General features: G+C 34.3%; 1 protein-coding gene across 1 annotated transcript in view; it reads right to left on the bottom strand.

Annotated features, from left to right (window-relative positions):
• Positions 1-607: 607 nt before the first annotated feature.
• The window catches only part of LOC129218325 (histone-lysine N-trimethyltransferase SMYD5-like), a 130,528-nt gene continuing 118,329 nt past the window's right edge, over positions 608-12,806 (bottom strand). The window contains exons 11-12 of the mRNA XM_054852561.1: positions 11,083-11,153; positions 608-698 (exon numbers count right to left, since the gene is read on the bottom strand). Of these exons, the coding sequence (XP_054708536.1) occupies positions 608-698; positions 11,083-11,153 (162 nt within the window). The remainder of the gene's footprint in view (positions 699-11,082; positions 11,154-12,806) is intronic.

Genomic DNA, 12,806 nt, shown 5'->3' with positions numbered 1-12,806 from the left:
AAACTAAATTAATTACAAATAATTACTCAATAAAACAGCTCTATTTGATGGAAATTTTATTTCTTGCTCCAATCTTAATGAAATTGGTTGAAAAATAAAATAAATAAAGTTGGAGATTTCAAAGCTGAACTAGCTGGAATAAAAACTTCAATATTACTTTAGTTGTGGTTTCATTATAGGATTTGAAGAAACATTAGAGCCAACTATTTGTTATAAAATAAAACAAAAAATATAAACAACATTAAAAGAACTGAGTCTGCCTCAATGAGTCTCTATAATCAAACAAGACTGTCTGCTAATAACTAAAGAAACACAGTATAAAAAATAAGAGAACAAAAATCAATACTATAATCTATTTTCTTCAATTTTTGATGATATTTATTGCTACAGCCTTTTCAAATTAATGAACTTTAAAAAAATCAAATATTTTTTGCTAATAGGATTTATATGACTGCTCAAATTATTCATTTCATTCCTCTGCTTTCAACTTTTTATGCAAAAACTTCTCTATATATAGAATAAAAAGACTTAAATATGTTTACTTCAAGATATTTAACAAGTAAAAGCATAGCATCCCTGAAACTTATGAAACATGTAGATAGGTAGCTCATTCTTCCATTTCACTTTCACTGCTGAAGTCAGTTTCGTCAATTTGGCTCTCACATTTTGGACAAGAGCAAGTGAAAAGATAATTTTCTCTGAAATTCAATAAATACATACCATTATTTTAACAGTTCTAAGTTAAATAAAGATAGAAAGATTTTTAGCATTTACTTTTGACAAAATCAAAATAATTGTAAAAGAAGCTGATTTTTTATTCAATGACTAATCCTTTAACAGATATAACATAATTTCGAAAGCTATCTTCTATTGTGCATTTACAATTGAAATGAAACTTTGCTTTGCCTTCTCTAATGCAGAGTTCATTTCAGTGTGATGGTGATTAGTGAACATACCCTCGTGCCTGTAAAGATACAACCTTAACTTCGGCACAGGTTAAAATGTGTTAAAGTTGAATATCATAAAAACGCAGAAAGATATTGGCAACCTAATGAGTCTCATATCAATTATTCTCGAACAGATGAAAAATTATATCAGATAGTTCACATTTTTTCAACAGTCTCCTGCAGTCATTCAGTGTGATTTGTGATAAAAACAGGTTACTTGTGAACGATCCCTTACGATTCACCACCCATCCAAAAATGATTGATATTTGGTTTATTAGGTTGCCAATATTTTTAAATTTTTTTTATGATAATCAACATAGATTTTTATAAGAAGATTTGAAAGTTATTGCTATCTTTGGCACACGCACAGTGAGAAAATAACTGCTTTAAACTTTCACAGCTTATGAAATTAAAAAAAAATTTCACAGTAAAACTAAGGCGATCTTGTTATACCTAGAATTACAGCAAGAGTATTTTGACCCTCCGAGAAGAAATCTTCATAGTTCCTTACTTAATGTTATATATGTGTAAAAATTGGTTTAAAATAAACATTTAAAATACATACAGTTTACTTAAAGGATGCAGAGACTTTAAGGACATATAATGAATTATTTAAGAAGTTTAAAATACCCTTAAAATAATAAGCTCTGTTTCAGTCGCATTAAGTTGCATTTCAGAAAATAGCAACTTATGCTCCCTTTTATGTACAAAAACATTATGAATTCTGTTGTGTCTTGAACCTGGCAACAAGTATTTATTAATATTTTACCAAGCTGTGTTAAGTGGCAGTTGCCATGGTTTCCGTTTCAGTTCCATTCTTATTCGCAAAATTATTTAATTATGTATCTGTAGTGTTCATGTTGTAGAATTGTAAAAATAAATGTTTGTCGTGTGTGAACCGTATCCTTATAGTTATTGCTAAACACGACAACAAGTTGGCGACGAGGATGATGGAATCTTCCAGCATTAATTTTGAGTCATTTGATGTTGCAGTGGAAGATTGGCCAAGTTACGTAGAACGACTTGAGTCTTACTTCTTAGTGAATGAGATTGAAGAGACTAAGAAGGTACCAGCCATTTTAAGTTTAATGGGTGCCACTACTTACAAATTATTGAAGAATTTGGCTACGCCAAAAATTCTTTCTGATCTGGAGTATGATGAAATTGTAACACTATTAACTGAACATTTGAATCCAAAACCGTTGGAGATGACAGAACGCTTCAGATTTTACAAGCGTAATCAATTAGAAGGTGAGAATATTACTACATATTGCGCTGAATTACAAAAATTGTCGATGAACTGTAATTTTGGCGACAATTTAAGTACAATGCTAAGTCATGGGTTTAAGAAATGAAAACATCCAGAAGAAGTTGTTGGCGCAAGATAATTTGACTTATGCCAAGGCAAAAGAAATTGCTTTCACTATGGAATCGGCACAACGTGATGTGCATGAAATTCAAAATAAAATGGTATCTATTAATAAACTGTATAGTTCGGAAGATAAAGTTGCTAAAACTGTTTCGAATAAATTTAAAAAGCCAGAATTTCAAAGGAAAGCAGCAAAATCATCTCGCAAATGTTATAGGTGTGACAGTACGCTTCATTTAGCCCATGAATGTAAACACAAAGACACAAAATGCCGAATTTGCCAAAAGAAAGGACATTTGGCGAAGGTCTGTGGCTCAAAAAGAAATAAAACTGAAATTGTGAAACAAATTGAATCGTGTTCTGACAATGCCCTTGTTCTTAATGTAAAATCTGCTACACAAGCAATAGATAAAATATATTTGGAAGTTTTTATTGAAGACCAAAAGCGTGACATTGAATTAGATACTGGAGCCGCAGTCACATGCATGAATGTAACTGATTTTAAGAAACTGTGTCCATTGGTAGTGATTAAACCGACGAATATGATACTCCGTAATTTTGACAACTCTGTAATCATACCAGCTGGAGAAGCACATGTCAAAGTTTGGTATAAGAATCAAAGTAGCAACAAGAAGATTTATTTAGTGAATGAAAAAGTGAGTGCAGTATTTGGAAGAGAATGGTTAAGAAGTTTCTCTCTTGACTGGAAAGAAATTAAGACTGTTGGTGCTTACAAATCCGACTCCCGTAGCAATAAACTAGTAGAATTGTTACAAAAACATGAGAAAATATTTACTCCAGGGATAGGAAAATTGGAAAACTTTAGCTGTCATCTACAAATGAAACCTGGTGTCAAGCCAGTATTTTTCAAGCCTCGACCAGTACCATTTGCTTTAAAGGAACAAATCGAAGCAGAACTTGTTAGATTAGTATCAGAAGATATCATTGAACCAGTTAAATATAGTGATTGGGCAACACCAATAGTACCTGTTGTAAAGCAAAATGGTAAATTGCGAATTTGCGGAGACTATAAAGTGACAATAAATCCTGAACTTAATATTAAGCAATATCCCTTACCTAGAATCGAGGACATTTTTGCGAATTTGGCTGGCGGAGAGACTTTTACTAAAATAGATTTAACAGAGGCATATTTACAAATGATGGTTGATGAAGAAGATCGTCATTTACTCACTATAAATACACATAAAGGTTTATTCAGATACAAACGAATGAACTATGGAATCGCCTTAGCTCCTGCTGTTTGGCAACGTAGTTTTGAACAAGTGTTATCCGGAATCCCAGGAGTGCATGTATTTCTGGATGATATCACAGGAACGGGCCGTAACGACAAAGAACATCTAAGCAGATTAGAACAAGTATTACAAAGACTTTCAGAACATGGTCTTAAGGTTAACAAGAGTAAGAGTGAATTTTTCAAAGAATCCGTAAATTTTTGTGGTCACAAAATCGACAAATTTGAGCTGCACAAAACTCAAGAAAAAACTGAAGCAACTTTGAAAGCGCCTGTTCCAAAGAACGTTTCCGAGTTGAAGAGTTTTCTAGGGTTAGTGAATTATTATGGAAAATTCATACCAAATTTATCCACTTGCGTCGCGCCACTAAATAAGCTACTTAAGAAAGGAACCAAATTTTGCTGGACCACAGAATGTCAGAATACTTTTCTGAAGCTAAAACAAGAAATATCATCAGAAAGAGTATTATGCCATTACGATCCGAAGCTACTCATTGTACTGCAAACAGATGCATCACCAGTGAGAATTGGAGCTGTGTTGAGCCATATTACTGAAGACGGTTCGGAGAAGCCGATTATGTTTGCTTCGAGATCCCTGACAGTAACAGAACGCAATTATTCTCAAATTGACAAGGAGGCTCTAAGTATTGTGTGGGCAGTAAAGAAATATGACTTGTACCTGTTTGGACGCCATTTTCACCTAGTCACTGATCACAAGACCCTAGTATCAATTTTTGCTCCAAATAAAAGTTTACCATGTCTTTCTGCTACAAGAATGGTTCACTATGCACTGTTTTTACAAGCTTTCAGTTATACTATTAGGTACCGAAACACTAAGAATCACAGAAACGCAGATGCTCTGTCAAGATTGCCATTGTCAACCGGGAAGATAGAGCATATTACAGATGCAGCGAATATTTTACAAGTTGAAGTGCTTCCAATTACGGCAAGTGAAATTGCCAAAGCGACCAAGGTTGACAGCAAACTGTTTGAACTCTATGAAAGTTTACGAACTGGAACTGAACTGCCGTTACTCTGGAAAGGTAAAGAATCCGAATTTTCTTTGCAACAAGGATGCATTATGTATGGTCATCGAGTTTGCATTCCCCAGAAGTACCATAAAGCTGTCTTGGAGGAGCTCCATGTAGGACACCCAGGAATTGTTAAAATGAAAGCCCTCACAAGAAGCTACTGCTATTGGCAGGGTATAGATTCGAGCATAACTAGTTTCGTCCAAAATTGTGCTGCTTGCGTGTCTACTAGAAATGACCCATCAAGAATTAAGCGACATCTGTGGGAATGGCTGAATGGTCCATGGCAAAGGATTCATGTTGACTTTGCTGGTCCATTTATGGGGACAATGTTTCTAGTGGTTGTTGATGCATTTTCTAAATGGGTAGAGGTAATGCCAATGAAGAATATTACATCAAACTTAACAATTGAATACTTAAGAGTTCTACTTGCCCATTATGGACTTCCATTGACGGTTGTGAGCGATAATGGTCGAAGTTTCACAAGTTACGAATTTCGTCAACTCCTGAAAATGAATGGCATTAAGCATAGTCCTTCTGCTCCTTATCATCCTGCTACGAATGGGAAAACAGAAAAATTGGTTCAAGGTTTTAAAGCATCATTGAAATCTAGTCAAAGCGAACCTGGAGATATTAATGTGAAACTCCAAAGATATTTGATGCAGTATCATATAACCCCACACTAATTAACAGGTGAAACTCGTTTTTGAAACGATGTATTCCTACCAGGCTCGATATTTTGAAACCGAATGCAAGAGAACATGTGATGCAAAAGCAAAGCTCTCACTGCTTGACTGAAGAAATTACACGTGAGTTTCTCGAAGGGGAAAAGGTAGCCATGAGGAATTATGCAGGACCGCCTAAATGGAAGATAGGTACTGTGCTCAATCGTGATGGATCTTTGAGTTATAGCGTACAAGTCGAAAATGAAATATGGAAACGACATGTTGACCAGCTAAGGAAGTGTGGACAATCCTTGAAGACAACTGGATCAACACTTGAAAATTGTGTTCCTACAATTTCAGAACGTACTGAGGAACTAGAGGCAATGTCTGATTCAAGTGAGGTAGAAAAGCCCGATCATTCCATTCCTGCATCAGAACCCTCATCAACATCGTTACCTGTGCCTACACCTGAGCCTAGCCTAGAAGTTCCTTCCTCGACTATTGTGCCATTACGACGCTCGACCAGAATTAGGAAAGCACTTAAGAGACTTGGTTTGTAACGTTATATTTAGTCGCAGAGGGACTGTTGTGTCTTGAACCTGGCAACAAGTATTTATTAATATTTTACCAAGCTGTGTTAAGTGGCGGTTGCCATGGTTTCCGTTCCATTCTTATTCGCAAAATTATTAGATTATGTATCTGTAGTGTTCATGTTGTAGAATTGTAAAAATAAATGTTTGTCGTGTGTGAACCGTATCCTTATAGTTATTGCTAAACACGACAAATTCTTTAGGATCTGAGTTTCTGCTCTGCTTCAGCATTAGTCAATGAATTTGCATATCCTTTTTTTCTCAAAGGATCAAAATGGCACCTGCCCACACTTCTAAGTATAAACCCTTAGAGCAGAATTAGTAAATGGAGGGAGAAAGTTAAACTATTGGCTCAGCAAAAGCTTGGGCAAGAAACCCAAATCACATGACTTAACAATGACGAATGGTCGACATGTTTTGTGTGAAACTAGCAAAAGGAACCCAATTTTTTCCACAACACTTTGCTTTAAAATCTATCCCGTGACTTGGTGTCATTGCTTCACGAAGGAAGTCTCTTCACTCCCTCAATTTTATCTCTTCTCAACGGTATATAACCCTTTTGGTTGTAATGATAAAAATTAAAAAAATTAAAAAATCTTGAAATCTTTATATTATTACACAGCACAATGATTTGGGAAACATCAAGGAAGGATTGAGCTTTTAATGAAATTACAGAGGAGCAGTTAGCAAAAAAAGTTTGTTTGGGGTCAAAATAACACCTCCCATAATTATAATGTTGATTTAAATTTCAGTCTGATTCTCTTACATCAGGGTTGCCAACCTTTCTGTGGGTGCTTCAGGACACAGAAAAAAACTTCAGGAGTTTTCCAGATCCTTCAGGAGCAACGCGGTGAAATATTGAAAATAACATGATTTATCATAACACATTTATTTACACATTAGAACTCAAATAAATGATTACAAATTTTAATTTAGATTAACTTTTTAAGGATAAAGAAGTGGCTTTTTTTTGCCTTTTTTAAGTCATCAGTTGTGATGACTGATTCATAACACACATTTTTATCAGCCTTACATTTTTCAACAATCAACGCCTCTACTGTTTCATGTCCCATGTTACATTGATTATCAGTGATATTTTGGGAAACAACCCTTTCACGTGACGCATTACTGTGAGGAATTAATAGAATAGTAAGCATTAGGTCGGGAAGTAATTCCTATTTAACACAACCATTGTGATCACGATATTCTTCCATTTTCATCCATGTAACATCTTGTCTCTTACATGTAATAATATCTTCATTTAAAGGGTCTATTTGGTGTTTTGAAAATTCAGACTCTACTAAGTCCCTTGCATTCATTTCATATTCGAATAATTCGAAGAAGAAATGCATAGATGATAGTTCTGAAGATTCCCTCAGTTTAGTATGGGCTATTTAAGCATGTTTAAATACTTTTTCTTCAAAGGGAAATTTCTTAACCATATAATCAGGCTTTCTTGAAAAATTTTCTGACATCGTGATAAAAATTTTCTTGTTCACCACTGAAAATATTGTTATTTTTCAAATACTGGCGCGATTTAGCACCTATCACCAATTCATCATCGGATTTTTGAAGCTTTTTACTGGTAAATTCGATTTTGAAAATGTTGCCAGCGCTCGAGATTGCCGATGGTTTAATGAACCTGGACAACAAATCCTTATACAGTTCATAAATTTCCCGTAAAAATTTATGCACCATGGGAGCGTCAGTTTGCAGCAGGAGGTTTACTCTGTTAAATATTGGTATGATGTATTGCAAGAAAAGCAAATACAATTTCATTTCAGGAGCTTCAAAATGTTTCTTTATTTCCAAAAAAACTTGAAGATGTTCCCTTCTCCTCCTCACAAAAAAAAAACTTATGAAGCGCATCCCACCGCTCTAGGAAACGGGTTATTACCTCTTCCATAGATAACCAACGTGTAGCTCCATATTTTGTTATCTTGCGCTGTTCAAGTTCACACATGTCTTGGCAAATTTTTAGTATCTTTAATCTTTTAGTGCATTTTTTGAGGTAGTAGTAGACCTTCACTAAAAAATCTTCAACATTGTAATCCTTTATTTCACAGGCAGAATGTTGAGCCACTAAATGAACAAGATGGAATGCACACCCATTGATAAACACATCCGGGTATGAATTTTTAATAAAGGAACTAACAAATTTGTGTTTCCCTAACATTACAGAAGCATTGTCTGCACAAAATGCAATGCAATTTTTCCAAGTTAATATATGATTCTGCAATTCACAATCTAGAAGACTAAATATGTTTTCCCTAGTTGAGTCTTTCTCCAATCGAGGTAAGGATAAGAGACAAGTTATAATTTTTCCTATATCCTTATCACAATAGGTTATAAGAATTGGATATAATTTCGCCGATTGAATCGTATTGCTTCTATCTGTTGACAAAGAAAAAATAATCTCTTAAGATTGTACACCAACCTTTATTGGGTAGTAGATGCAAAACTCTTCACAATAGCGGTAGTCTTTGTTCGAGCACAGACGTAGTTCTTAGCAATCTCTGAATCAGGAAACATTACTTATGTTCCATAAGAAACTTTGTAAATACTGCTTCGGCCCGAATCGCACTCAAAGAAGCATTCTCGGAAGGTCCTGCAAACATTTCTGTTAACTGACAATTGTTTGACTTGTTTTTTGCGTTTCCAATGTGATGAGATCCTTCTACATGATGATAATCATTTTTCCCACCATGCGCAATGGAAAAATCAACATTGCACCCGGAACAAAACACATGGCTTTCTGATTTCTTGGAACGTTTAAGAATGGGCCACACATTTTTACATTCCACTTTAAAACATTGGGAATGACTTCTTTTAAAGACAGCAATCAAGCATTTTCACTAACGCAAACACATGCGGTCAAGTACGTCTACTCGGCGAATCGAATCCCTAACATGATTGGCTGTATCTGTTTATCACGCTACAACGTGAGAGGAGAAAGGAACCTCTTCTTCCTTTTAATGCACGTGACCCTATTGTGCATTCAGAGATCGAAGTGAAATAATTCCCAAAATGGGCGCGGTTCTAATGTCTACGTGCCTATGAGGTGTTTCTTTCCAGCGAATAAGATACGCTGCCAAGTGATAATAAGCCAATCAGGTTAGGTCTGTAGACACTTGAGAGAACTTCGTTTTTTCAACATAATATGAGTGTTTCCGGAATGAAAGAGACACTACCCGGAGTTCCAGATTCTTAATAATTTTCCGGAGCAACTCCGGAAGTTCCGGAGCAGTTGAAAACCCTGTTATATGCTGTCAAGTTCTCTGAAAATTTGGTATGTAACGAAGGAAACTCTGTGTTATAAGCCAAAAATCTGCAAACAAAAAATCCATATTTTTAAAAGAAATCTTTGTCTTCATAAATACAAGTGACACTTTCACGAAAGTGTATAAAATTTTGGCACATAGTAAGTAAACTAACTGTAGAAATTTACAGCTCATCCCTAGATGAAGGATGATCAAATCAAGTTTTACGTGTCATCAATTTGTTGCTGGTCCCCTAAATGCATGGATGAATTAGTTTTAATGAAACATGTTAAGCTGAAGCATACCTTTTATGTAACAAAAGTTACGTCTTATGTAACAAAAGTTACAGAACAATTGTTCTTGTTTTTCTCGTGAAAATCTTTAAAATGTTAATTTTTCAAGTGATGCAGTATTTTTTGTCCAGAACTATATCACCAAACTAAGGTCTTTCTCATGAATGTTCACAATACTCCTTCAAGCCTTCTAACAATAAGTAGTCACCTTTCAAACAAAGATATTTTATGACTTTTCTCTTTTGACCCTACGGTGAACCTTTGAGGATCCTCATTAAGGACTGATAGTTGTGCTAATCCTAACAGCAAGTACAAAGGAAGAGCTGCAAACTAAAATTTGAGCTAAGATAAGAAAGGATTTAGAATTTGGGTTTTTGTTCGAGCAGAAAAGTACTTGCTACCAGTGAAATTGCATGCCAGCCAAGACTTTAATCAAAATGTTTTTAAGTTTTAGAATTTACAAGATTTGTTTTTAAACCTTTTACTTGTGCTTTACATTTTGAAATCTATACTAAAAATATAAAGCTGTAGAGTTTGTTTGTTTGAACACCCTAATCTCAGGAATGACTGGTTCCAATTGAAAAATTCTTTTTGTGTTGAATAGTCCATTCATTGAGGAAGGCTATAAGCTATATAACATCACGCTATGACTAATAGGAGTGCAGCAGCAATAAAAAATGTTATGAAAACAGGGAAATTTATATCATAATATAAAATGCTTGGAACACCAAATAAACCTATCCACAGTGGTTCAACCTGAAAGGCTTCCTGATCCAGTGGGAGTAGGTTTGAGTCAGCCATGAGGCAAATTTTGAGGCTCTTTAAAATTGAGATAAACTTAGCCTGATTTTCAAAAAAAATCCTTAGCGATGCTAAAAATGGTTTGTAAAAAAATACGTAGCATAATATAAAGCTGAAGAGTTTGTTTGAACGCCATGCTCCTACTTCGTTTTCTAACCTAACCTTTCAGACAACTAAAATTAGTTTGTTGTTTTCGGAAAATAATTGCAGTTCAATCAAACATAAAGCACCAACATCTTACTCAAGTAAACATTTCAAAATTGAATGAGTAAAATTGGAAATTTGGAATTGATTGGAAACAAAATTACTGAAATACAAAGTTGACGGGAGAGTGGGGGAGATGTGAACTTAGGCCCTGCGGATTATATGCCACCTGGAATATGCAGGAAAATACGGTACATAATTCGGCCTTTTTATTTTCATTCCAAATTCTATATACATACAATTTTTTGCCTTTTTACTTTCACTACTAACTGGAGACACATTTAGAGGCATAGGGTTTTTGGGTAAACAGTACATATACACCTGCTCCACAAGTTTAGTGAGTTATCATTTGTGGTTTAGAATTTTATAAAACATGATTGAAATTTAATTCAAAAGTTATTTTTTGGGACACGAAAATTAAAATTTTACATATACCAATAACAACAAAGTTTGCTAAAAATTGTAACTTTTGTGAAATCAGGCAAAAACAGAAAGTCATTAAGTACTTGTTAACCAACTTCACTTAAAAACGAGGAGTGAAAGTGTTTCTTTCAAACAACTCTTAAACAAAAGAGAGAAAAAAATCACACACACACACAAAACGTTTTAATTTCTTCTAGAAAGCTGCAAGAAAAGTATAATAGCCAAAAAAAAGTAAAGCTGAGATTACCTGAGTAGCTTTATGCGGCTGTGACGACTACGGTTTCTGTTACACTCATCAAGGTAGCATACAATGATTTCCTAAGACAGAAAGAAAGGAAAATAAGTTCTATATTCAATATAGGGGAATATAATACATTGCAGATTTTAAACAAAATAATGCTTCAGTCAAAGGTATCACCCCCCCTCCCCAAGGGCAATGGTGTACCCCACCATTGCTACAGAATAAGAAATACACAGATTTGGTACCCTTCAGGGAGAAAAAAAAAAAAAAAATCAAGCACTTTTCAAGGGTGAAAAAATATTTTTCAAAGTGCTATTATAAATTTGTACTATAAATATGGTATGCAGATTTCATTTAATTCAAACATATAAATAATAAACTATAATACAAATAGCATAGGAAAACAAAATTGCATTTTCTACAATGAAAAACTTTGATAAAATACCAACTGCATCAAAGATTCATCAATTTCATTTTAAACTTTTCGATTTAATATTTTTCCATAAAAGCAGTTACAACCCAAATTCAAAATAATAGAATACTTCACTTTTTCGAAAAAAGTTTATTCTAACCAAATATAAGTGCAAATTAGTATTTAAATGAATGTGCCACCATTGTTAGATCTTAAAGTGTGCATTTCATTTCAAATATACTCAATTAAAAATAATCTTAGACATAATAATCCAAAAGTTTATAGTGATGAAAGTTTACATTGAGTCAAAATATTAGAATATTCAAATAAAGGGGGAAAAACACTTTCAAAAGAAACAATATCAATACTAGAGCATCATTTTTTGCTGGATTCAATGCTTTATTCCTTTCTCACACAGATTCTACCACCTGTTTACATTAATTGTTTCTGACACTGTTTCCATACCCTTTTCAATACAGCAACGAGCTCAATTTTGTTGGCGGGCACTAGGTCTTGAACCGCTTTCTTTAGATTTGACGGTACCACAAATTCTTGATCGTATTGAGATTGGTAGAGTTGCTTGACCAGCTTAATACCGAAATTCCTCTTTCTGTTTAAAATTTGTGAGCCGATTTAGAGATGTGACACGGAGTAGAATCATGTTGAAAGATAAAATGTGTCACTAAATGTGTAACTGCTGTACCTCAGATGAAGTATCATGCAGTATTATTGATAAACAATGGAAGTCCCGCAGTGTTTTATTTTAAGATATATATAACTTCCCAATTTCAGCAGCCTTCATACACCCACAAACCAAGAAGGATGTGTCAAAGTGGAGAGAACGTATTATACAAGATTTCTCATACGCTTTTCTTTTTAAACGTCAAACCCGAACAACTTTTTTTGTTTACAGATATTTAAAAAAAAAGGATTCATCACTGAATATAATACTTTTCCAACCTTTTGCCCTGTTTGAGCTTCTCTTTGCTCCAGGAGAGTCATGCACATTTCTGCTTCATGTATATCTTTGGTCTTACTTCGTAGATCCGCAATTAAAACTGCAGTTTATGCAACCATCCAAGTGTAGTTGGCGTGGATAAGATAACTATACATTTTGTCCACCATTTATGGACGTAAGAGGTAATTTTTCAACGATTATTTTGGACAATTTTCCTTAATTTGGATTCATCTCTGCCAGGGGTTGCAATGTTTCTACCTCGTTTGCTTCGGTTACTTTTTAGTTGGTCAGTCCTTCTATACTCCTTTAAAATCTTACATACGATAGATTGTAAAACGTTCATTTGAATTGAATTGGATA

This window comes from Uloborus diversus, chromosome 3, assembly GCF_026930045.1.
Source record: "Uloborus diversus isolate 005 chromosome 3, Udiv.v.3.1, whole genome shotgun sequence".
In the NCBI taxonomy this organism is placed as follows: Eukaryota; Metazoa; Arthropoda; class Arachnida; order Araneae; family Uloboridae; genus Uloborus; species Uloborus diversus.
This window is presented reverse-complemented; position numbering and strand designations above follow the sequence as displayed.